Genomic DNA, 27986 nt, shown 5'->3' with positions numbered 1-27986 from the left:
GACATCTCAAACTTCTTTTTATTACATCTTAAATAACAGTACATTTTAATATAGTATCTATCTTGCATCCAGCTTTCTGTGGTACACTGACAGACTGAAATTAAATACAAAAATGTGAGAAGGAGCTCAACAGTTATTAATGAAAAAATAAGGGGGGGAATCCATTTTAATTGAACTGCAATTAATCTTTACTGGTGGCAGCACACACAAATACATCACAATTATTGTACATTATCGCAAAGAGGGGAAAAACATTAAAAAAATGTCAACTATTAAAGAAAGTGCATCTGTTTACAGTGGGTAAAACAGAACAACCTGCCATTTCAGATGCCTTTATCTATACATTTTAATTGAAGGAGGCCAGAACAGTTTGTCTGGACAAATACCTGTTTCATTTGAAATTGACCAAACAAAGGGACAAACTGCTGTAGAACCGATGTCTTGTTAATCATTTATCTTTTTACTAGGAATCATTACAGGAGCTGAAGCAGGACAAAGGATGTCTGCAGTAAATATGTAGTCCTTTCTCTTTCAGCGTCTCACTTGGGTGCATAGCTTTGCCAGTAAAAGTAAACGATGTATACACAGCATGGCAAAAAGAACAGGAATTGAGCATCAACCAATGAAAGGTCTTACCAATTTCACCCTCCTAGTAGAGACCAGTGGGTCTTTAAAAAAGAAAGAAAAAAAGGAATAAAAAACAAAAAGAGCACCTGCTAAAGCATTTCTACAGCATGCGACTACGTTACTTCATGGCAAATGAAAAAGTTAACTCTTAGTTTTAAGAATCATTATTTTCAGACACTGATTTGTACAACATTTCATTCACAGATTATTAACTGTATTTTCAAGCACAAACAGGGATATCGGTTTTCTGAAATTGGATATTATTTATATAAAAAAAACCAAACAAACCAAAAAAACAAACCAAAAAAAAAACCAAAACAAAACCCCTCACATTTGTTAATATCCACCTGCCCCACATAGCACGTAGTCCCACCTCATAATAAACCATCCCTGGACTGAAAAAAAGTCACAAAGCCAAACGTAACTTCAATACAAAAAGTAAGACCAGAAGAGAAACTTTGAGGTTAGTTAAAACAAAGTTAAAACTTATGAAAGAGAGGATTGGTGTGAGATTTTTTAATTTTGTGTATCTTCTTCGTTAACATCAGCATTCAGTGTGATTAACGGTATGTGCTTGGTTAGTTAACGCGTAAAATATTAGTCAAATTTCTTATTGTGCAAACAAAGCTGTGACAAGACTGGAAAGAAAATTAGCTAGAATATAATGCTGCATTCGCGTGCAAGTCAGATACTCATATATACAAGCAGCCATTTGTAGATAAATGACGCGAGTACCTCAGACTCAGAAATGGTAAAAGATATGGCATTTTCTTTTCTCTTTAATGACAAAGGACCGGTATTCACATCAAAAGTTAACTAATGCACAAATCATTACAGTTTTAGAAAACTAAGGCTGTTCTTATTACCCAGTAAATGCTGACAGCTCAGCAACGGTTCAAAAGGTGAATGACTTAGAGTTGAAAGCTTGGGGCTGCTATTTTGTTGCCCAAAAATATGAATCAGAATTTCACCATTGAGCACAATTTTCCTCTTATGGCATCTAAGGTCACTCTCATGAAAACTACTTACATGCGCGCACGCACACACGCACGCACACACGCACACACACACACGCACACACACACACTCTAGAGCAATCTAGTGCACTATAAAAAAGGGAACAAAAAAGAAAAGAAAAAAAGCTGCTCTTTCTTGTCGAATTTCAGCCTTTTTTGTCTTATTTCATCTCAATCCATGATTTTACAGGATTTTAAAGAAAAAAATATCTAAGAATGACTAATCAGTTCCATAAAGGAATTCTTAAAAGAAACAAAAATAAGAGTTAAATAAATTGTACAATTACACTCCAACATCTGCTTTCTAGACACATGATACATAAGCATGGGATGATAGTGTTTCTATTTTCTCTTACAGGGTGACATAGAATGGTCCAAAAGGGAAAGCACAAAGTTATTCATTTCATACCACAGGAATTCTTCTTCTTTTTTTTTTTTAAAGTTGGGTGATAAAACAAATTGTGCTCTTCTATGTGTAGGAAAGGCATTGTTTTCCCTTAGTTTTTCTTTTCATGGTGCTGTCAGAGTCTTATAAGGTGTGGTGTTTTTGATGATGAAGCTGTGAAATTTAACATTCTAAAGTTGGAATGGTCTTCCAGTCGACTTTGGAGTTCAAATGACATCTATAAAAAATACAAAAGGAAAGTCTGTGAAAAGAGCAATTAATTAAATTGATTAGCAAGCAACAGTGTATTTTTCTTTGAATATTCAACCAGACTTGTGAGATGACACCACTTCACACAAAATGATTAGTAACTGATTATTGTGTAGGAAAGCGTAGTTAAATTGATAATATATAAATGAGGGCACATCAATGATAGTTCAGTATTACATATTCTACTTAAGAAATATAAATAAATAAGTTTTAAAAATGACCTTAAACTACAGTACATTCCTGCATCCATGGAACCTCAGCTTAGATCACAAAGCACTGCACAGACTATGACAACACTAAAGAGAGCCAAGATCCATCATTTAAGCTGATTAAAACTATCATTTAAATTAGCAATCATTAATATTACATTACTTAATAATGAAATAAGACACACCACCTAATTGTAACATGACTAAGCATATGCTGATATTTAGAGAAACTACTTTGGGTGCACACTTTACAGTAAGACTTGACACATCTTCATGCATATTATAAATAAACCCATAGAAACAAACAAAACAAAACATACTATGCTAAAATGCTTAGCTGCAATGTCCTAGCCTTCTCATGAATAAATCTGCATTTAGTATCAAGGCTAAAGACTTCCTGTCACCACCAGTAACAGTCACACAATGGTACTTTAAAGGCCAATCACCCACCCCTCCGCCCCTCCAAATAAACCAAAAGTAGCTTTCTTACTGTGTCAGACATGTTGTGTTGAAAGCACCTTCAGAGTTCAGTTCCAGATCTTGAGGAAGCTGTCCCAGGACCCTGTAGCCACAGCCATGCCATCATCAGTCACCCCCAGACAGCTCACGCGGTTGTCATGGCCAGCCAACACACCTGCAACACAGCAGCATCACAGTGGAACGAAATGGAGAGTTAAGGCTGTGTGGTTTCATGATACAGCATGCATGCACACATACAAAACGTTTCTTGAAATGGGCAAGTAAAGGGAGTGTGAAGCTCTAGGAGGATAGCCGATATTCAAATATTAGGATGTTTAAAACATAATATTAATTTCACAAGTTTTGAAAGTTCTTTGTGTACATGGGTTCTTGTTTATACCCTTATTCACTGTAACCATTGCAACAACCCACAATGGTACAACGATTACTAATGACTGGGTGCTACTGAAGTGACTACACATTTCAAATGAAAAATCCTTGGTCCTGATATATGTAGTGTTAGATGCTTTACATTGCTTTATCCAAGAGTTAAGAGATGTTTGTGAGACAAGCATCCTGAAAGTTTGAATTTTACTCTTTTGCACTGTTTATTCATCAGTAAAATAAATAAATACACGCCTCTGTGTTTATTCCTTGATAAACACAGGTATGTCATTCTAGATCCTAGGACAATGGTGATGGTATTCTTGATTCTGATACCTATACTTAAAGGTTTTATGAGTTCAGCAAATACTGCAGCATGCCAAGTTTTATATTTCTATTTCTAGGCAAATGTTAAATATTAACTGTATTCACTGTAATTGGTCGGGCTGTGCACTTCCAAAGAATAAGCCAAAGTTGATGGTACCAAAAGCTAGGTTGTGACTAATGGTGACATCGCCAGACCAATTCAACATACATTCATAATATTTGTGCAAGGTTGGAATCCAGATGTCATGCCATGCACGCATAATGTTAATAGTTGAGGAGATTCTGATAACTTGAGAGTTTGCAAATGAATAGCAGTGTGATCTGAAAAATATGTCTGGAGCACTAAAAGCAGATCAATATATACAGGTGACCTAAGGTTATATACTTGTTAGACTGATCAAGAACAACAACAAACGTTTATAGGCAGAAAGATAAAGAGATTATTATGGGGCACCCATTTTTGATGTAGGACATCAGTAAAAACAACAGTGGTATATAACTGAGGCAAACAGGTGCTAGGGTTGCTTCCTACTACAGACATGCAAACCAGCATGCAGAATTTTACAGCAAAGTTTTTTTGTTTGTTTTTATGCACACGCATACTAACAATATATCATGTGTCCAGCACCGGTCTTGTCTGTGACCTAGGTATGCTGTATGCGTGCGAGAGCGCCTCACCAGCACGGTCGGCTTTTAGGCTGTCCCACACGTTGCAGTTGAAGTCGTCATAACCAGCGAGCAGCAGTCGGCCACTCTTCGAGAAGGCCACGGAGGTGATGCCACAGATGATATTGTCATGGGAGTATACCATCAACTCCTGGTCGGCACGCAGGTCAAACAGGCGGCAAGTGGCATCATCCGAGCCGGTGGCAAACGCATTGCCGTTAGGGAAGAACTAGGGTGAGACAACCAGGAGGCTTGCTTTACTAATCAAAGACAACATAAATGCCAAACCAATAAAACAGTTATTTAGTTGGCGGTCCTAATGGGAAGCAGGAAAACATAACAATGAGGATCTGTTCACATAACCCCACGGACTAAGCGTATGTGACAGATGCCTTTGCCTGAGCCTGTCCAGAGCTTTAAATGGACAAGCCTTTAGAAAACAGCTATGCCACTCACACAGATGGCGTTGATGTCAGACTCGTGGCCAGTGAAAGTCTGTCTGCACATGCCCTCACGCACATCCCACAATTTGGCCGAAGCGTCGCAGGCCCCCGACACAAAGGTCCTGGAATCTGGAGCCAGGGACAGGCTCATCACGTCTCCAGTGTGGCCTGCAAAAGTGGTCGTCTGTTGACCGGTCTCTATGTCCCAAAGAGCGCTGCAGGGAACACAACAAAGGTCAGCTGTGGGCAGCTCTGCAAACTGCTCAAGAAAAAGTAGAAAGGGGCTCTATATTTTTATTTCTTTTTTTCCCCCTATGTTTTTATAAGAAAAAAAAAAAATTCCTTCGCAGCTGTTAGAAGACAAGTATCTAAGATGGGTGTTGAGGAGTTAGGAGGACATCGGCAAAGCCACAAGTGTGATACTGTATAGACAGCATAAAGTACTTTTAGTCTACACTGAAAAACTTGGATAACCACTGAATACACTTTGTACATAAAGACCGCTACTGTCTAATAACACTCATATCTGTAAAGTTGACATGTCTGCTTTACTCTTGCATACACCAAGTATGAGCTTAAGAAATTTTGTTATATGCACATAGTATACACACGTTTTGAAAGCTCATAAATAAACACATAGTTACTACACCGTCATGTACACCAAAACAATTATGTTTCAAAATCCAAAAACAAAAACACATTTATTTTGGGTACTTTTTTGAGACTTAATTATATATATTTGTTAGATACATCACAAGCTACAATCACTAATTCTATTCTGACAGCATAGGGTGCTAATGTTATGTTGTGGTCAGTGTATGGATATACACAAAGTTGGAATTAACAATATATGATTGTTGCTTTTAACTGTTTAATTATGTTGTTGGAACTACGCGTGTTATAAGGTTTTCATGCATACCTATTTAGAGTGCTCACCCATATCACAGAAAAAACATCAAAAGTTAAACATTATTTATTAATGATTATAACTAATCATTCATCTTTCTCTTAATTATGACAGCATATTTTATATACAAATAAAAGAGGTCGCACTGCAGACTGTAGCTGCTGTCCCCCCCGCCCAGGCTAAATTTCCTTGAAAACTGTAAATTTAAAAAGGGCTGCAATTTCTCTCTCATACCAAGTGGTGTCGCCAGAACTCGTAACAATCTGGTTGTCATCAAGGAAGCGGCAGCAGGACAGGTAACCTGTAAACACAAGAGAATAAGCCTCAAACATGGCTATAAAAACAGTCCAATTCCTCATTATTATATCACTAAATCATATCAACCAAATGCTGCTCAATTGTATACAACATATTTAGCATAAATGTTTTTGAATCAAAAGAAACATTTTTTTAAGGCTCGTTTAAATCTAGGAATAAATTTGTCTAGTTACTTATTTACTTAGCCATAATGTTCTCCTTTTAAATTAGGATTTGTGCTTAGCTATTTTCAACACCCCAATTTCTTATAGTGAATGATCATGCTTTAAGGAGAAACATGGCAGGCAAAACGTTTTATCATGCACTAGTCAATTTTGAGATTTTGGGCCTTTTTGCTTCCATATCATGTCTTCTTTCAAACTGCTGGGAAGAAAATGCCCAACATACACATTTAGGTGTTTTTTTTTTAGCATTTCAGAAAACTTGAAATACAAAAAGTAATTGTCAATGTAAGTAGTCAACTGGGGTTTAACAGTGATGGCTATTAATTAAAACTTTTACCCTGTTCACCTTTAGTGTTTTGCCTTAACCCATTTTGTATATAAATATTTCATAACTACTAAACATAGGAAGGCATGTCTGAGGTGTTGGAGCTACAAGGAATCATGTCATGCGCATGGGCGTTATAGCAAGTAATGATTTCAGTTCATTTTTCATTACTTTGGAACATTAAAGGTAAATTCTAAGCAATTAACACAGCAAAGGTTCACATTCTACTGAGATGGAGCAGATGACAGCGTGGCAAATGGTTAGCATCACTGATGTCAGACTGTTATATAGTATGCTGTACTCACTAAAACATGATAATTGTGGGAAAACTGAATAGCTGAAAACTCAAGAGGGGAGAAAGCTTTGGTTAAAAAGAGATGAGAGTCCCTAATAAAGAAAGTTAGCATCCATTCTTTGTTTTCTATCTACACAGTGAGTCACTAGGCCCCTAGCCATCGCATTTTGAGCTAATTTTTGCATAACAGGTATAACGAGGAGCAATGCTGAGCATAAAAGTTTCCCTGTATGCAGATGACCTACTTCTGTATATGCCTAGACTGTCTGTATTCTAGCAGTGCTTGATGTTCTCTCCTCATTTGGTCAAATTTCAGGATTCAAACTAGGACACAAGTGAACCATTATTCTTTTTAAATATAGCAGCTCATAAGTATCCATTATATAACTTCCTGTTTAAGGTAGATTTACATAGATTGGTATTCAAATCACAGATAAATTAGAATTTGTTTGTGCCAAATTTTGGCCCTGTATTGTCTAGATTAAGAGAAGACTTTGCAGCTCGATACTGACCTTATCCCTTGTGGCATGGGTTAAGAAGTCTCTTCCAAAGTTTCCTATATTTTCCCATACCTTCCCATCTTTCTACCTCTTTTTTCACAACATTGATGGCATGATTTCAGAATTTATTTGGGATAAGAAAATGTCTAGACTTGGGAAAGCTAGTGGGAAAGAGATTTGGGGTAGGAGATTGCAAACGAAATATGGAATGTCATTCTGACGAGTGTTCATTTATATATTTGTTGATGACATGGACTGATTCAAAGTAAAATTGTGGACTGCACTCATTTGACTAAAGTCAGGTTAACATTACCAGGTCTAGAATTTATGTTGTTGATCATAATTGTGACCGATGTCTTTTGGTCATGCCCATCCTTGCATAAATTATTGGTAAATGAGAAATCTCATTTATATTTATAGACTCATTTACACTTATGGCATTTAGCAAACACTTTTATCCAGAGCGACTTACAAAAGTGCTCTGTCATCTACTCAAAAGCATCCTAGCCAGTACAATAGGTCCAAGATACTAATGAACTATGATACAGCTATATATTATTAAATCACTGCACTTTGTGTCTTCCACTTTAAATAAATCACTACGAAAGTGTAAAACTTGATTTTGCTGATGTGGAAATCTTCTGCCCCACCTTCTCACCGTCATTGGGTTAGAAATGTCCTTCAAAGCATCAAACAAGAGAAAATGAGGTATACCATTAGAGGCTCTTTGTCCAGTTATAGGAAAAATGTGGGAACCTTTCTTTAAATATGTGAAGAGTACATTCAATTACTACCCCACAGCGACTGATGTATGTAGCTATACAGATGTAGTCATTGGAGTGTCCCCCCCCGCCCCCTTTTTCATTTAGTAATTAATACACACTTCAGTAGTTTGTCTATGTCCCTGGACTATCTGATGGCACATTTACTAAATATTTACCAGTATATCTGAGTTCCCATTACAATCACTTTTCAGTAAACCAATGCTCATTTTGTAAATTGTGAGAATTCAAAAAAATAAACATTGGCTTTAAAGACCAAAATATTTTATTTATATAAGACTGCAGTAATGATGTGATGTCATGAGAGTGCCAAGACTGCACTTCACCACTCTCCAACAACTGGATGACCTTAAAAAAGTAAACTCAGATTTGAAAACAGCAGGTTTATGACCCATAGGCAATATCTCATATTGAAAGCCAGATACACCAAAACAGTTCTCCCAAATACAATGTTATGAAGCTCTGTTTACATTGCCATATTTAGTAAACAATGGCAGGATATACTATTCCTGCTCATGAAGAAAGAACAAATGTATACTAAGGCTAAGGTAAACCGAAGGTCAGTTGCATATTTCACTACTGCAGTCTTATAGTGAAAGAACTGGGAAACATGGAAACACCTACAGCAGGGCAATCACAAAAATGCTGTGGTGATGTGGATGCAGGGCTGGACTGCCACCACAGTGGTGGCCCCCTACTGACAGGTAGCCATGAGTGCGGAGGAGTGTATTGACCTGATGGTCCTATGAGAAGGAAGCCAGAAATGTGCTGAAGGAACATCCACTACCTGTGTGTCCAGCCAGCTCACGGCTGACACGAACATTGCCCTCGCGAGTCTTCAGGCTGTAGATAGAGCAGATGTTATCCAAGCCTCCGCAGGCCACGTAGTTCCCTGAGGGGGCGTAGGCACAGGTCATCACCCAGGATGAGCGCAGAGGGATGGCGTGGACCTGAAAGATCCAGATAACAGTTGTTCAGTTTTCAGTAGCAGGTTAAATGGGTATGGGGACAATAAATCAAGATCTTTTCTGGTTACTGCTCCACTTCTCTCACCTTATTTGTGGTATAGCTGTCCCAGATGATGAGTTTACCATCCTGGGATGCACTGACCAACAGCCTACACAAGGAAACAGCATGAAGGGCTATGCAGACAATACAGGTTACACACACACAAAAAAGAAAACGTATGCATATATTTGTATGTTTGTTACAACCGGTGGGTTGACAAATGTGTGAGGACCTCGAAATGTCTAAGACAATAGTGAACTATTAAAAGAAAATCTGAGCAGCACTGCTTTAGCTTGGTGGGCATGAATTTAAAGCATGACAGTAATAGTAACATGCTTAGTCATAACTCCCACACACAACCATTGCTTCACCACCTACATGCAGGAGAAAGTGATTCACCACAAGGCTGAATACATGTACATCCACTATCTAGCGTAAACTACACCTACTTAATCCTACAGACAGAAGGGAAACCCCTGAAGCTGGCACACTGTAATGAGTGACTGATCTCCATGTGTTTTCAGACAGAAAGAGCTTCATGTGAGATTAAGCACATAACTGAATTTTTTGCCCACAGGATTTGGCACTGGTAATGACAATGCAAGTGAACAGAAGCTAAACATAGGCTAGTGTGCGAATGCTTAAGCTTGCATAATCGCCTTTTAAGAGTGCTCATCGAGTCCCGTTTGATATAATTAAGAGTCATAGGCGGACTAGGATTTACTGATTTATAGTAGTAATGGTGAATGCAACCTCATTTTTCCATAACTAAAAGAAAAAAATATTTTTAAACTAATACAGGCATTCCAAGACAAACATTTATTTATTTTCCAGTCTTCAAATATCCTAAGATAAGTCCAAGTTGGATGGTATAAATTCTAAAATCAAGGGTTTTCCCAGCATAAAACTAATCAGCAATCATTAAAAAAGCAAAACAAAAAACCCCAAAACAAAAATTATACACTGATTTGGACTGGGAGTACTCCAATACATCCATTAAATTTTCTCTCAAAATACTAGGTAGATAAGGCATACTGTATGTGACTGAATCAGGGTACCTGGAGTCTGAGCCCCAGTGCATGGCATAGATTTTGGCCAGATGTCCCCTCAGCGTTCGCCTTGTGCGCATCTGGATTCGTCCAACAGGGTCGATGTTTGCTGTGATCTGAAAACAAGTTTACAGCTCTAACATCTAAACTGACAGCACAGGTAGTAAATTGGAAATGACAACACTTCTCAGACCTAGACGAAACAAAAAGGACTCTTAATTTGCTTGATTTTTCAATTTAATAATTAATTACCTGTGATAGTGTGGCATCTGCACAGGCTTTCCTTGCATCCTGAAAATCAGACATTAATCATATTTTGTCATGTCAGGTTAAATTATTTTGTCTTGAGTGTGAATAGATATACATCAACTTGGTTTATGACATTTTTTTTTCTAGACAAAACCCAAATAACTGTCTGACATGGTATTTAAAAGAACTAGCTACATTATTCTGACCTTGGAGTAGTTCAATTTTTGCTGTCTGGACATATCAATAGATTTATGCAGGGCTGAATGGAGATAAGGAAGATGAAAGAACTAACAGGTGGGTATAAGATTTAAATATTTTTGCATGTGCTCACAGTACACACACACACACACACACACACACACACACACACACACACACACACACACACACACACACACACACACACACACACACACACACACAATTTATTGGGGATGGCAGAGAAATAGCTTAGTTTTTTCCTTAAAACATGTCTACGTTGTGACAAGACATTAGCCGCATCAGGAACTGCTCTTAAGTTACCAAGCTATCCAGACCGTGTTCAGTAAATTATACAAATGGTTGGTTGCCATGTGTCTTATTTATGCAAAGTCTGCTCACGCTACAACTCTTTCCTTGCACAGCTCAAACACATGACAGTTATTAACCCTTAAATACCACTGGGGAATTCAAAAGTGGTTAGTTCCTCTGCTATCCTTATGACACAACTGTATACATCTGTTAGTTCAAATGACTAACTTAATAGGGTTGAAGACTGTATAAATGACAAGCATGGATGTCAGATAATATATACCTACTAAACCCAGAGAAAACAGTGGTCTTTCTTCTTGGTAGTAAAGCTGCTAGAAACAAACTGGCTGAATTAATGCTAAATTTTAATGCTAAACAGCCATTCTGCTGCACCGGGTACAACTGTGAAAAACCTTGGCATCAGTCCTGACCAGTGACTCATATGGTAAGATTGCAAAGACTATCTTTCTTCACCTTCAAACATTTTTTCAGAACTAAGATGTGACCCAATAAATCTTTACTTGCTATCCAAGAAAGCTTTACTTGAGCATATATCAAAATATAGTTACTTATTATACACTTATATATATCTTGTTATCTTATTATCTTGAGATTAAAATAGTGTAATGCCCTAACTGATATTCCAGTAAAAGTCTAAACAAGCTTCATTTAGTCCAGAATGCAGCAGGTAGTGCTTACAAGAAACAAAGTTTGACCATATTAGTCTGATACTGAGACAACACTGACTGCCTGTGAAATTTTGTGCTGATAAAACGCTGTTACTGACATAGCTCCACAGAATCTTATGATCGTGCTTGTGATGTGCATTAATGAATGTGTGTGCAGGTGGTTCTCACTCTGATCTGGTTTTTGAGCTGCTCAGCCTCCTGGCGTAACTGGTCCAGTTCACTCATTTTCTTCCTCTAAAGCTCTTCCTCACTCCTGCTGCCGGGACACACACTGATCTGTTCCAGAGAAAGATATCACATTGAGTTTGAGGAGTAAGGCAAGACAACAAAAAGCCTAATCCTATCAGATCCATAAAAATATTTAAGAGGGCATAAAAAACTAACCCACACTGGACTCAAAATTCATGCTAAAGATATACATTTACCTAATAATTTGAAACACTACCAAAAAGTATAAACATGAAAACCTTTGCATATGTATAGAACTCACACTGAGGTTTTTTTAGGATATTGTTCATTATTTATAAGAAACAGACTTATGAAAAGGTACATTCTAACAGTAAAGTTCTCACTGCAATTCATCATAACATTAGAAACAGTGATTCTGAACAACATTTCAAAAATATCGGAAAGGAGGTGGCCACAACATTTCCATGGTGGCTTTGTCTGTAAAATGTGGCAGGAACGGAACTATGCTGATTTTATAAATAGGCTACCTATCATCTTTTTATAGTTACTATGTTACAAGCAACAGATATTTCCACATCCAGCACAATGATGGCATGATGTTCTAAAAATCTGGATCTAAAAGGGGTACAAGTCTGTCTCTGGTCCCAATGTTTTTAGTTTTAACCTGCTTTTACAAATCTCCCCAGGGTTACTGGAAAAAAAAAAAATTCAAAAGTTCTTTGTGGCTCCTTCATGCAAATCCTGGGAGTGACTATTCAACTGACCTAAATCCTTTACATGCTCAGAGAAATGACTGAAGGTATGGTACTACAGACACTGGTATGGTTAATTTGTTTATGGCAGTCAAATAACACAAATAGGCTTCACAATAAGGTACAGGATGCTTCCATTAAACGTCGTCAAACTTGTAGTAAACAATAGAGAATTGATCTGTACATCAAAGGTTTTACAGTGTCCATTATTCATCAATAAAACCCCAAAATCTAAACAAAAAATTGAAACTTACAAGAAAGAAGGGAGGGGGGGGGAACAACAAACAAACTAACCAGCTAACTTTTCTAGCATTAAGGCTCAAAACCCCAGCAGTGACAGAACAGACCCAAAAAGTATAACAGCATTAGAAGAAGGCATTTTTAAAAGTTATTTCATTGTTCTCAACCCCATTTTATGAAAGAGTATACAGTGTACGTATTGTTTGAGGGGCTTAGATACTAAGCAGAAACATGTCCATTTATTGTTTTTCCACATTCTACAAAATAACAATAATATAAACATTATAGCAAGTTTTAGTTTTAAATGCCTACATGAATGAAGTAAGGCAAGTTGTACAAAATCAAAGACTAAAATAACTGATTACACAAGGGGAAATAGTTTATATATAGTCAAGGGATCCACCGATCGATCAGCTGGTTACTGGAACTGGCCAGTTTTCCACGTGATCGGCCATAAGCGGTGACAGGCCGATCAGTCTCATAACCAACTGTCATATTTACACTTGTTCACCACAAGAGGGGGACAGTGGCACAAACACAGCTACACGAACAACAGTGACTGCATTAGGCATATACACTGACAATAACAAAGAATCCTTGATTTTTCATTTGTAGTACATTGCTTTCATTTGCAAGTACAAATATTGCTCTTTATGCTATTTGTAGGTTTGTGAAAAGAAAAGGTTTCCTATAACCTAATGGACATTTTTTGAAAAATAAAATTTGAACAAAAAGGTTTCTATATGCTGTCATTTATAATTCTTAGAAAGAAAGAAAATGGGAATCAGCAAAAATTGTAATCAGCCATGTTTAAAAAAAAAAGAAGTAATCAGCCCCCCAAAAAATCGCAATTGATGCATCTCTATTATTAACTAGCATAAAAGTGTATGCAACTCATTAATCTGATGCAATTGGTAGGTTTTGAGCTGAGAAGCTAACAGGTTTCCTGAAAGGACAGGTAGAAAACTAGCTTGAAGTTGGCTTATGATCTAAAAAGGACCACAAATAGGTACTACAAAAATGGGACTTATGTTGTAGTGACACCCACAAGCTACTAGTGGGGTCAAAAATCTCTCAAACACACACACACACACACACACACACACACACACACACACACACACACACAGCTCTGGAAAAAAATAGAAGACCACTCCAATTTCTTAAAACAGCACCTCTACATGTACAGCAGCCATTCCATTCAAATGTTGATCACCTTAAAATCCTATTCTAACGAGCAGCAATATAAAAACCACAGCTGCTGTAATCACTATTCTCTTGTTATAGAACCAACTGGATGGGAAAAGCAGTGCTAGGACTACCCAAAAAGTAAGTGTAGTCAAAATACAGCTACAGACTATGCCAAAAGAGTCGAAAAGAAAGGTTCTTAATGAGGAAAAGAAGTGTTCAATTGTAGCTTTACTGGCAGAGGGATACAGTGAGCATCAGGTTGCTTCCATCTTGAAAATTTAAAAAACTACAGTTCATAAGAACAAGGTCAAACAGCAAATGCATGGGACAACAGCAGCTATAGACCGGCAGAGGTCGAAAATGACTCTACTGAACATGATGATCTCCATCTCATTCGAATGTCACTTAACAACCGTAAGATGACATCAAGTGACCTACAAAAAGAAATGGCATGCAGCAGCTGGGGTGAATTGCACAGCGAGGACGGTTCAAAACAAGCTTCTGGAGGCACGGCTGAAGGTGTGCAAAGATAGAAAAAAGCCCTTCAATTAAGAACCAAAGAAGAGCCAGAGTGAAGTTTGCAAAAGACCATAAGGATTGGACCATAGAGGACTGGAGTAAGGTCATCTTCTCTGATGAGCGCAATTTTCAGCTTTGTCCAACACCTGGTCATGTAACGGTTAGACGGAGACCTGGAGAGGCCTTCAAGCCCGTCTCTTGCACCCACTGTGAAATTTGGTGCAGGATCGGTGATCTGGAGGTGTTTCAGCAAAGCTGGAATCGGGCAGATTTGTTTTTGTGAAGGATGCATGAAACAAGCTACTTACAAAACTGTGCTGGAAGAAAACTTGCTTTCTTCTGCTCTGACAATGTTCCCCAATTCTGATGATTGTTTTTTTCAACAAGACAATTCTCCATGCCACATAGCCAGGTCAATCAAAATGTGGATGAGGGACCACCAGATCAAGACCCTATCTTGGCCAACGCAATCTCCAGACCTGAACCCCATTGAAAACCCCATTGTTATCAAGAGGAAGATGGATGGTCACAAGCCATCAAACAAAAGCTGAGCTCCTGGAATTTCTGTGACGGGAGTGGCGTAAAGTTACCCAACAGCAATATGAAAGACTGGTGGACACCATGCCAAGGCGCATGAAAGCTGTGATTAAAAATGAGGGTTATTCCACCAAATACTGATTTCTTGACTCATCCGAAGTTTAAATATTAGTACTGTGAATATGAGCTTGTCTTCTTTGCATTATTTGTGGTCTGAAATTTCTGTAAGTTTTATTTTGAATATTTGTATAAAGTATAATGTATAATATATAAATGTTGATATATACACATGTTGGGGATGGGTTGAAATTAAACATCATACTTTTCAGTCATCACACCGCAAGGCCTGTATCAGTTCAAAGTTATGCTTTTTGATCTCAAGAACGCTAGTGCTACCTTCCAACGACTGATGGAGCAGGTACTGGGTGAGTTGAAAGGTAGCATGTTTTGTTTATATTGATGATATTATTGTGTTTTCTCAAACTCAAGAACAACATCTCCAACATTTGGAAGCCGTGTTTAAGAAATTACATCTAGCCAATCTAACATCGAACATAAAAAAAGTGTTACCATTTCCAAACCCACCTTACTTTCTTGGGCCATGTGGTATCAGGTAGAGGGGTAGACGTAGACCCAGAAAAGGTAAAAGCCACATGTGAATATCCGCCGCCGAGGGATCTCAAGAGTCTGCAGAGATTCTTGGGACTGGTGGACTGGTACCACAAAGTTCATCCCTTGTTTAGCAGACATTTCGGCCCCTCTAAACCGTTTGAAGAAAAAGAACGTGTGCTGGGAGTGGACAGAGGAGTGCCAACAGGCTTTTCACAAAGTTGAAAGAGGCCCTTCAATCGTCCCCAGTACTAGCTCAGCCTAGACGGGATCTCACATATCAAGTACAGACTGATGCTAGTGACATTGGGCTGGGTGCAGTTCTTGCTCAACAGCAGGATAGAGAAGAAAAGGTTATAGCCTATGCCTCACAGGCTTTAAGTGGTGCAGAGCTGAGATATTCAACTTCGGAGAAGAAGTGTTTGGCTGTAGTATGGGCTGTGTAGAAGTGGCATCATTACATGGAGGGTTCTACATTTGACTTGTACACCAACCATGGCGCTCTCACGTGGGCTTTTAATTCACCAAGAACAGCATCCAGGCTGACTAGGTGGACATTGAAGCTCCAAGCCTTTGACTTCAGGGTTCATTATAGGAAAGGGTGCACCAATGTTGTCCCAGATGCTTTATCAAGGGCACCCTCTGACGTCCAAGGTGTTATCTGCTCAGCTGTAGCAAAGACTTACTAGTGCGATTTGCCAATCACTCTCCAGGATATCGGAGCTGCACAAGCCTTGAGCACCATCTGTGAGCAACTGAAGAAGATGAATCAGGACATCAAAGCAGGTCGGGTCCACTACCAGGAGCAACGGGATCTTGTATCGGGGTGTGTCCTCTAGACATGGGGGTTTTGATTATCAACTAGTGGTCCCTGAGGGATTGGTACAATGATTTCTTCATTATTACCACAACAGCCCATTTGAGGGCCATCTAGGCCACATGAAGACCCTCAGGAAAATCCTGGAGGTGGCCTGGTGGCCTACGATTCGGAAAGATGTGTGGACATTTGTCAAGGCATGTCAAATCTGCCAACAGCACAAAAACCCTAGTGTCCTGCCTGCAGGATTAATACAACAGACTGAAGTTCAACAACCAGGGGAAATGCTAGGGGTGGACATCATGGGCCCATTTCCAATGAGTCAAGCAAAGAACACAGTACTTACGGTAGTGGTAAACTACTGCTCTAAATGGGTGGAATTGTTTCAGTTAAGGAACGCTAAAACTACTCGGGTATGTAGTGTGCTATGGACCGATGTCTTCACTCAGTGTCTGATAGAGGGCCTCAATGGACAAGCGAGTTCATGACCAGGCTACGCGAAGCCTGGGGAGTCACCCAGAAGATGACAACGGCCTATCATCTCCAGTTGAATCATACTGAGAGGGTGAACAGGACCCTAAAGACCATGATGGCATCTTACGCAGGCATACACCATCAAGATTTGGATTGATGGCTGCCAGAGTTTCACCTAGCCATCAACATGGCTGTTCATGAAACCCCATGGGTTATGTCTGCCATATTGGCTTTGGGGCGATCACATAAGGGTCCCATAAAACAACTCTTGCACTCAACACCCGCACCATCCACCGTGGCATACAATACCCTACAACACCACACCTCATTTCTCAAGGAGGTAGAGAGACATATGGGTGTGACTAGATCCAGACAAGCCAGATTTTACAATAAATGATGCAGATGTGTAGTTTGAGGTTGGAGACTTGGTCTGGATTAGGCCTCTTTTGTCTAAGGCAGCTGTGAAATTCTCGGCTAAACTTGCACCTAGTTGGAAGGGCCCTGCGAGAGCCGAGAGGCAGTTAGGACCTAACAATTATCTGCACTTGGGGAAAGAAGGGAAGGTTGTAACAGTAAATGTCATGGACCTAAAGCCATATTATGGCCCTCTTGTGGCACTGGCTGTAACATATGATAAATAATGTGTACACATGCATCAACCTTTTTTCCTTTTTTGTTATTTCTACTCATGTTGTCGATTGAGCGCAAACCCAATAAAGGGGTGGGGGGGGGGGTAGCGTATGAGTTTAGGGCTCGTCCCTCACAGAGCAGATGACTGTAGTTGGGACTGATTGCACAATGGGAAGGATGATCGCAAATGGACTGGTAATGAAATAGGGAACCCCAAGAACCAGAAAAGAGTGTTTTTCATAGAAGAATCAGGTCATGGGACTTTACTTGGTTCGCATCTTCTCTCACCACTTTCGTGCAACGGATATACACTTGAAGGAGCAGGATATTTTGTTTGACTGTTATTGACTGTCTTCCCTGTCTACCAAAGGGGACTGGTGGGGTGAGCAGAGAAGTGGTAAGGAGATCGCAGAGTCTCCCATCTTAATTTACCGTACTCATTCCCTCCCGTTTATTAAAGTTATGTCAATTTGGCAATGTTGGATGACCTGACGTGTGATATTATGGGGGGAATATTTGTATAAAAGTATAATGTATAATATATAATGTTGATGTATACACGTTAAGGAAGGGTTGAAATTAAACATCATACTTTTCAGTGTTAGTTCATGTGTTTAAAAAGTTTACAGCGCTAGACAATTAGTCACACTATCTCGTCCTTGTTCACGTATATGAAAGAGTCCTGAGGAAAGCAGGGTGAACGTCCGCCCCCCCCATATATATATATATATATATATATATATATAAAATAAAATTCTGAAGGTACAATACAAAACCCGATTTTAGTAGTTTCAGCAATCTCCTTAGAAGTTTTCTCTGATGCATGCCAATAATTTGACCTTTCTGAAACAGATTAACATCTTTTCCATGACCACACGATTTGTCTTTCCACATGGTTGTTTAACAAATGAGAAGCTTCTCACTGCATCAGTTAGGGTTAAATAACTTGTTGCCAGCTGAAACAATCACTCATGTAGTAATTATCCAATGGGAGGTGACTTTTTGTGTGTGTGTGTGTGTGTGTGTGTGTATGTATGTATGTATAAATATATATTAGTTGTTATAAAAGAAAGTCAATGTGAGGCTGATATTTGGTCATCTCTTGAAGTTTCATATTAATTCATATTAATCAAAGCTGTCCAAGGTTAGGGTTAAGTAATATAAAATTTGTTATTTTTCTGTTTACAGATAGTAGTCCCTCCACTTTTGTATGTATTTGACTTTTGAATGGCATTCTATTTCTGAATAAAAACAGTGATCTACAAGAAAAATCTTGTTTATTTGGATATGTTTGATCCTCAATTTGATCTGCCTTTGCTATCGGAAACAGTAACACTATAAAGCTAACCAACCAATTCAAAGTAAAAACCATACAATGAGAACCACCAATCTGCAACTGGATTCAATGCTGTTACAATGGAGAAATTATTACGACTAAACTTCAAGTCTGAAATGTGGAAATGGTCATCACCACACTAATTATTTTTGTAGTTTGGATGACAGCAATGAAGTTGACCGTGTCTTGTGTCTGAATTCAATCTATAGCATTCAATAATGTGTTACCACATCAACCTTTCACCATCTTAACAAACTGAGTGGGTCTCCCAAGGGGCACAACTGTAAGGTTTTGCCTATTGTTGAGAGATTGGACTACACTCATCTGTAGCTGAGATGAGTGTACATTATAGGCTCTCTCTGTGAGAAGGAATGTCTAGTTCTTCTCTGTATTTCAATGTTGGCTGGCATGAAATCATTTTGAGGACACAAAAGCCTGTTTGTGTTCCCAACCTGCAACCATTTAACTAACGTTGTTCAATCTGTTATGATTACAAGTGTAACCTCACAAAATGTAAATCCAATTCTGGTGAATGATATGCTAACTTCTCAGAGACCATTTAAATTGCCAGCATTGAATCTAAATAACATATCTGCCGATATCAAATAGCAACTTTTTCCATACATTGGAAAATCAGACTTTTATGAGGATTTTTTGCAAGCTTTTTAAAAAAAAACAAACCTTAAACTCTGACCACCTATAATGCTCAAAACAGTCATCTCACAAAATCAAAAGTGAATTTAATATGGCTGGATAGTATCAGAATGATCACACCACACCACTAATATGAAATATTAGTATTGGTGCATCTAAAGTACAATAAGAATAATTAACATCCACCTTAACTGCAGGTAGATTTTCTGAGGTTACACTGGTAATAAAACTAAATGGATTGCTTGCTCAAAATTGTGTAATTAGTGCAATACTGTTTTGCAATATGCCTGCTTTTTTTTTTTTTTTTTTTTTTAAATACAATTTTAGTGAGGGCAGAATCTGAATTTCAAGCAAGTTTCATTTTCATAGAATGCTACTGCACTAAAATCTGAGGCATGCAAGAACACAGTTCTTAAACTGTCATCAATATGCTTACATGCTTATTTCAACCAGCCTACCAGACACATGCTTTGCCAATAAGATCTTTTTCCTTAAATTCAAATACTGTGCTGTTTATGACTAACAATTTTTTTTAAAGAAAAAAGACAATTCATTAATATAAAGAAAAATATTAAAGCAGTACAAAATAAAAACATTATCTAAGAAATATTTATTATTTCATTTCCTTACTGAAGACAGGTAGCATTAAGCAGACTGAAAAAAGTTACTTAACACTGTGCACCTCAAATATTAGGGCACCGTGCAGAAAAGTGTGTTATTAGGACAGAACTGCATGGGAAAAAAGGTGCTGCTATAATTGGATTGTATAAAACAAGATAACAGCACCAGGATTAACCAAACCAGCAATACCAAAAGGTAAAATTCAGATATTGTCTCATTTCCAATTAAGTTTTTAATAGTTGCACCAAACTAGCACCAAGTACAGGAATCTGTGACTGCTTCACATTTGTGTTTATTTTATCTGGACTCTCACTTATTTCAATGATTATTTAAATTACATTTTATTACTGGGATACTAAGAATATTGCAATACTTTGCAGTTTTTTCCCCCAAAAAATTCCTTTTAGCCACCTACCTCGTAACAGAAACTGTTCATTTTTGCAAATGGTCCAAATGAGCAGTACAGTGAACTATAATGAAGAGCAAAGAATTGTGTAGCATCAACAAGTTTTAGTACAAATGGGGCCAAAATTAAGCCAGACAACATGCGTGACATGTACAGTCCTTGTCAAAATACCTAGTGAACTGCCTTGCTGCTCAACAAGCAAGGTGTCAAAGTAGGCAGCATTTTAACTGCCATGGAGACGTGATTATGCATAAAGATAACTAGCTATCTAACTGGTGAACTGACAACTCAGATCTATTGGCTGTATCGAAAGAAACTCAGCTGTTTTGGCTTGAAAGAAAGATGGCTATTTAAGCCACCTTACTTACCGATAAGATTCTTTCTGCAGTGAACAGCCTTTCCTTCTCTATAGGAGTCTGTCTAAATGCTTTGAGTATTCATCTGGTCCCAAACAACTCGTGCAATGAGTGCAGAGAATAAGCAACGAACCTTCTACCAAATTATTCAGGACAAACATGTAATGAACAATTAGACAAAGTTACTTCATTATTAAGACTTGAAAAGAATGACTTAGAAACCTACAGCTCAGCAAGCTAAAATCTTTATTAGCCAGCTTGCTATTAAAAATAGTCTGAGGCTAATGTTAACATGCTAATCCGTCAATGTACTGAAAATTGTAAAATAGCCATTGACAAATCTAACATTGCTATCAAAAAGCTATTTGTACAAATATGATAGAATAAGAATAACTTATTTGAAAATGACTTTGCCACCTGCTGCACTACCGATCACACTGCTCATGTCCGACAACTCTAAACAAGCACTGCGTTGCATGGGATTGCCTCCATGGCTGAGTAGGCATTTGAAGCTCTCCTGATATTCAGACAAAATAAGGTCCGAAGGTCAGAAGACATTTTAAGGTATCCAAGAATTGAGACAGGCTTCTTGTTGGTGGTACGCATTCTGTGTATGTAGAGCACTCACTAGGCACTGACCTGCAGCATGTTGACTTTTTTTTTTTATTATGGAAATTTGTGCTGAATAGCTTTCTTTAATTCAGATCAAGCGTTATCTAAAAATTTACTAATATTCATCTGATTATTCTCAAAGGTCTACTCAAAAAACTGTAGCCCAATGAGCTTATGATGACTGAAATCAGCCGTTTGGCAACCATAATTTTAGTTAGGAACTCGTTTACGAAGATACCCATTATAGAATACATCTGCTATTTTCATTGTCTTAACTCTAGTTACATTGTCTTAACTCTAGCATCAGTGAGCATCCTAGCTGCCAAATACCATTAAAAAGTACCCTTTCCGATAGCGGCAATGATACCTTTACCTATATTTTGCTTGTATTTCTACTGATACCATTCTATTAAAATGTGTTAACTTTGCATGGCAGGCAGCATAACATGAGCTAGAACAACAGCATTTACTAGCACAACAGTGTTGCATTTATTTATTTTGGAAAACAGTACAGGCTTCACATAGAGTCAACAGTCTAATGGCTTGTGGTTGACCCAAGCAACACACTGTGATTGGCAAAACATCCATCACCAATATTAACTGCCTGATCCACTTTAATACAAAATAAAAGCAGTAGATCACAGTAGGTCATGTGTTAGTTATTTAACACAGCTGAGCAGTATTAGGCATGAAGCCAAGTGATGTGCCCCAAACTCTCTTAACTAATTAAAGAAAGAAAAGAAGCATCAATAATTTAGTCTTCTGTTCAAATAATAACCAAAAACTTTTCACTGCAACACATGCACAGATTTCAAAAATATGGAGGGCCGAGATTAACAACAACCTTCATTATGGTTGTTACTCTGGTAGCAGTGTCAACAATTGGACTTGCACATGATTAGTATAGGAGGTTGAACCTCCAACATGGCAAAACATCTTAGACACCAGCATGAAATTCAGCAGTGTATTGTGTTCAACTGCGGTCTCCTATCCTAAATTCTGCTTAAGCCAGCTCCACAGACAGTGCAAGTACCTTGCTAACATATCCAGTACAGCCAACCTGTAACAGTCCTTTCTCTTTAGAAATGAGGAGGAAACTGAGGAGTGTCACAGAGCAGTGACAGGATTTGTAGTAAAAAGGGCTACAGCCTTTCTTGACTTGTCGAGTCACCATCCCTTAGGTAGGCAAAGAAAAAAAAAAAGTTAGCATGTTATTTGGACAAGAAAACTGTCATACTAAGTTGCATCTACAGATAGTTGCTTTTGTTCCCCCCAGGTAGATGACCAAGGCGCTAGATCCAAAGTACACACCTGCTCAAGAGATATTTGGACTAACCAGCTGATCCTGGTCTTGATCAGTAATATCAACATGCATTTCCCAGGCTTGTTACCTGACAGTAACAGCACACCATGTCAGTGAGGGAACAATGAGACAAAAAGTACTAAAAACAAAAGCTAAAGTTGTAAAGTCTACAAAGCACAAACAGGAATTTGGCATGATGGATAAGGCTAAAATTCATGAATCACAGTTGCACAACAAAAAATATATTCTTTATACTTGACACCTTTTTTCACAATTTTGGAATGAAAACATAGAATTGAGAAGAAACAATAAAATGCAAACGATATGCAACCCTATTAGTGTATGAGCCTACAGATGTGTATAATACCACTTAGTATATTTCACACTCAATATGCTTGATTTCATACTCGGTCAAAAAAAAAAGTAAACAGAGTCCCACAGCAATAAATATATACAGTTTCACTGTAGTCCTGTGAAACAATGAAATATTTATAAAATGATGTCATAATTATGTCCAGAAAGTATCTTTAAATGTAACATAACAATAAGTATTAGTCATGTGTAAAGTTTAAGTTAATATTAATAACTAAATAAATATTGCATACCACAATCAAGAAATAGCATATTTTATTGCTAAAGAGGTCATTCAAGTAACCGAAAAGCCTAGATTTTGGAAAACTAATGAAAACTGCTGCACCACAACCAACATACAAAAGGAATCAATAAAATAAGTTTTTCTTCTTAATACTGTTTTTGTTTGATATGGTAAGAAACAATTATCGTGAACTGTGATAAATAGTAAGTAAATGTTTGTATCGGCACATGCATACTCAGCTGCTAACACAATAAACAATTCTAGCACACATTTTAGCACCTCTAGACAATTCTTGCACACATGCATGCAGTTAGGCATGTCTACAAAATCAATGGACTCCAAATTTAAAAGGATAATTTACATGTTTATCATTCAAAGAACTTAATTGTGAATGAAGAAAACTAAGACAGACTGACACTTAAGCTTTAACTTGGCTCAGAAACCTAAATTTATTTTAAGAGAAGTGGCATGCTACAATTTTAAAGAAATTACTCATTTTTCCCTTATTTATCCCCATCAACAAAACCATGTAAAGAAATCAATTAAACATTTAATGGACCTTGGTCAAATTCTTCCTGAAGTCAGAAAGCTATGCCTAATGTTACAAAGTGTGTCACAGACAGCATTTTAAGTATCGTCATAAATATACTGGAAACAAATGGTAGAGGAAAATTCCAGTGCTGTCCAATGACACATGTTGGAGACCACACAGACATAACAGGGACACATCCGACAATGCTTCAGAGAGGGTAGTAAGGATAAAGCCTGGGGTTGAAATACAGTGGAGTGCCAGTACACACATTAAGCCTTGTGAATATTGAATAAATCTCAAAAGAATATATACAGTGGACTAAATGTTTTCCACTTTTATTTTTTCCTTCTTAAACAGGCCAAGATTGTGCAAATCTATATTCTCAATACATGTTTTCTTATTCTATACTGCTAACTGTAAAAGGGCACAAAACCACTATAATTCAGAACATCATAGTTCAACCTGCTGTGTACCCATGTTCATTTAACAGTCTATTATATCCATGCATGGAGGGGAAGCAGGGTGGTGTTACTTACAATGTCAGTTTTATGGACACAGATTATACTTAGCTACAAGCAAGATTATCTATTGTAATGAGGAAAACGATAATGGGACAATTCATTTAATTCTAAATATTTGACTTCTAAACAGTAATGGCATTTCCTTAAATGCTAACAGCAGCTTTGTTCTAACCTTTAAGGTATAACTTTCCCATGCTCCAATGTGTGGTTGCATTAATTCTGGTTTAGATGTCAAATTAATTATTTTACATGTGCTTTGCCACTAGACATATTACTAAAACACCACATTGCAGTTGTGTTTAGCTATACATACAGTAAGAATGCTCCATTACTTAAAGAAACTTGACAAAACAACTAAATATATGATTTTCTAAGAGCAAAGTGTATGTTACAACTTGCTGGTGGTCTAAAAATGTTTCTCAAATTACTAACTTTAAGATTACAATCATTCAATGTAAGAGAAAGCATTTGTTCCACAGGTGATCAACATGATATAAAGTGATTTTTAAATACCATTATGCAGCTGTTGGTATAATAGTATATATTAGGAATTTTTTTTTAAGAAAAAGGTATAATGGTACTGGTATAAAAGTCGGCTCAAGCCATTGTTTGAACAAACAGGCAAGTATAATTTACATAAAACATATTTAGCCAGTCTTTCTGTCCATTGTTCCCTTAGATCCTGTAGCACTGCACTTTTAACTTAATTTTTCAGCCCTGGAGTGCACTTTTAATTATTTTAATATTTAATTTATTGTCTTTCATCAACATTTATTTTTTTGTATTTTATATATTTCAATAATCATGTTTCTTCTAAATGAAACATCTTTAAATGTTCATTTTATTTAAAATAACTTTTTTCCCTTGTTTAATTCACTTTTAATTATTCTCCATTTATGTGTTTTCTAATGAGCTTCATTTATTTTAATAAACTGTTTTTGTAACTTTACATTTTTGGCAAAAACCTCCTTGATACAGCCAGGATGTAATAAGCATGGTGTAACTGGTAAATCAAGTTTTAATGTTTTCTTTGCATATTTTGCTAAGGGTGTTAACTTCCAAAGTCTTCACTTTTTGAGCCTTAAATTAGCAACAAGGTATTTTTCCAGATTATCAACACTTTTTCAACCTGTAATAATATACCAATTAAACAATCCACTCATACAAATTATTTACGCTGCAATTGTTCCTCAGTGGGAACAAACTGAACTGGCTGGCTTTATCTGATTCCCCTTAAAGTATTGTAGTACCAAATAACATAAGATGTGGGCAATTATTAAATAACCATATGCAATTATGTTTACATATGTTGACTGATTAAGACTGCTGGGTGAAAGCAAAGAAGTGACCAAGACCAATCCATATTTTGTTTGTTTTAATCCTGAAACAAGGGGGTGCAGCAACCAAAATTCAGGCAATCGCAAGGACAACTCAAATACTGCATTGAGAAAGCATCAGAGAACACTGGAACCCAAATTTAGTTAGCCTAGAACCAGATTGCATTTTGGTCATATGATCCCACATCAAGTGTCTCATCCACTATCAACTAAAATTAACAAGAAACAGTCAGTCACAGTTACAAGTTTAAGACTTGTTTAACCCCAGTATCAAACACCAAGAAAATGTGCCCACTTCAGCTGCAACTTTCTTTGTCTATATAAGGACTGTTTAAGCCCAACATGAAATTTGAGACCAAATATATATTTCGGTTTGGCTATTTTACTGTAGACTATAAGAAACAAATACGCTATATAAAATTATTAAACTGTTATATTCCGTGCAAAAACAAATGCGAATGTGGCCTTCTCACAACTAACAAACCAAACGAATACCACTGTAAACAGTTTTACACTGTAGAGAAAACACCAAATAAAAAAAAATCTATTAACACTGAGCAAAATACACGGACAAACATGTCAGGGTCGAAGAAGCAAAATGCTCCTCTTGGCCTTTCCTGTGAGCTAAATCAATGGCATGCTAATATCTTGCGGAGGGGGAAGCCAACGAGGAAAAGCTACAAACGCCATCTTGTTCGCAGCCGCTTCTTGTGGCCCACATTCAATGAGTTCTTCATTCGTTTAATTTATTAATTAGTGGGGTTACTAAGTGTAAATGCGGAGAACGTAGACGTGAGGAAAGGGCATCTCCACACAACATCATTAAACAACCAAGTTTACATATCCATGTTAACTTGTGGCTTGATGGATATCTAGTCTCCCGTCCTTAAAATACACCGGCCATCCGGCACTACTTTTGGTGCATCACTTGGATAAGAGCTAGCAAGGAAGCCCCAGCCCATTTTTACATCGTTGTCATGAGCAACAACTATTTGAGCGGTGTAGGTCGTTGGAATACAATCTAAATATTAAAAATTAGCTACAGCAGTGCTTTCAGAGGGGCTGTTAGCTGCATGCAGAGAGCGGCTTTAGGACAATTCACCGGAAAGAAAATCTTAATACGAGGTTTGCCAACGAAATCAGTTAGCTAACCTAGCTAATTAGATATGTTATGCTAGCTACCCATCTCTACCTTGTTACTGTGCAGTTAAAATCAGCGGTAATCACAAGATTTTATGAGGATTACACACTCCTCCAGCTAATAACAATGCTAGTCCTGTTAACTGGCTTAGTTGGAGATACAATTAGCCTGACACTGGTGGTTTGGTATCTTAATTCAGTTAAAATTAAACTGACAATTTTCATACGCGGATTACTTGTAATGGCTTCTAAAGTAAACCATATAATTGTTAGGAACATTAACACTCAACCCTGGCGGATTTTGACCGCTAAACAGCTAACCAGCTAGCTAACCTACTACATTGAAGGAAAGACAAACGTTAACCTTTCCGCGAGATAAAAATGCGACGCACAAGCAATTCACGTTAATATTCATCTACAAGGGAACGATACTTGCTCTAAAATTGTGGTTTAGGTCGCAAATATGAATTCGCAAAGCAATGTTTATGCTGGGTGAAAACACAAATAACTAGTTACTTTATATATTAACTTGGCCAGCTAGAGTGGCTAATTAGCTAACTAGCTATCCAGCTAGATTAATTTAGCCGTCTTCCAAGTTATCGATGCATCTTTTACACGCGAGCAAAATAACGTAGTTAAATGATGCAAGGAGTTGGGTCATCTTTAAGATGACATGCTCTAACCGAAGCACAAACTATGCATCTATAATTATTAGGTAACGTATACTACAAATTTAATATGAAAAACAACTTGCGACCTGCAACGAAAGGCAAAGGCCCGTAAATCTTCAGTTTTGAGAAGGCGCTGCCACCTATTTCTCGAAACAGCTAGCGACAACTAGCTAGCTAGCTAGCTGACCCGATATTTTTACAAAAAGAAGTGTGTGACAAGTCAGAGCCGTATTTGTTTGGGGATATGGTTATGCAAACTATAGTCGATCATTTACTTTCCTGTTTTGTCTCTATGTAAATTGGTCAGCTACCTGGCTGACGGTTGCGCCCCGACACAGCGTTAGCTGGCTAGCTTATGTTAC

The 27986-nt window shown here is 37.6% G+C and overlaps 1 protein-coding gene across 2 annotated transcripts in view; it reads right to left on the bottom strand.

Moving 5' to 3' along the window:
- gnb1b (guanine nucleotide binding protein (G protein), beta polypeptide 1b) overlaps positions 1-27986 on the bottom strand; it is a 28461-nt gene continuing 475 nt past the window's right edge. The window contains exons 2-11 of one of the 2 annotated variants that reach the window (XM_027000613.2): positions 11751-11858; positions 10387-10425; positions 10144-10250; positions 9131-9194; positions 8865-9027; positions 5928-5994; positions 4800-5001; positions 4356-4572; positions 2998-3141; positions 1-2290 (exon numbers count right to left, since the gene is read on the bottom strand). In XM_027000613.2, the coding sequence (XP_026856414.1) occupies positions 3035-3141; positions 4356-4572; positions 4800-5001; positions 5928-5994; positions 8865-9027; positions 9131-9194; positions 10144-10250; positions 10387-10425; positions 11751-11807 (1023 nt within the window). In that variant the 5' untranslated portion in view covers positions 11808-11858 and the 3' untranslated portion in view covers positions 1-2290; positions 2998-3034. The remainder of the gene's footprint in view (positions 2291-2997; positions 3142-4355; positions 4573-4799; positions 5002-5927; positions 5995-8864; positions 9028-9130; positions 9195-10143; positions 10251-10386; positions 10426-11750; positions 11859-27986) is intronic. The other variant, XM_027000612.2, reaches the window with a different exon arrangement.

This window comes from Electrophorus electricus, chromosome 3 (assembly GCF_013358815.1).
Source record: "Electrophorus electricus isolate fEleEle1 chromosome 3, fEleEle1.pri, whole genome shotgun sequence".
Lineage (NCBI taxonomy): Eukaryota > Metazoa > Chordata > Actinopteri > Gymnotiformes > Gymnotidae > Electrophorus > Electrophorus electricus.
This window is presented reverse-complemented; position numbering and strand designations above follow the sequence as displayed.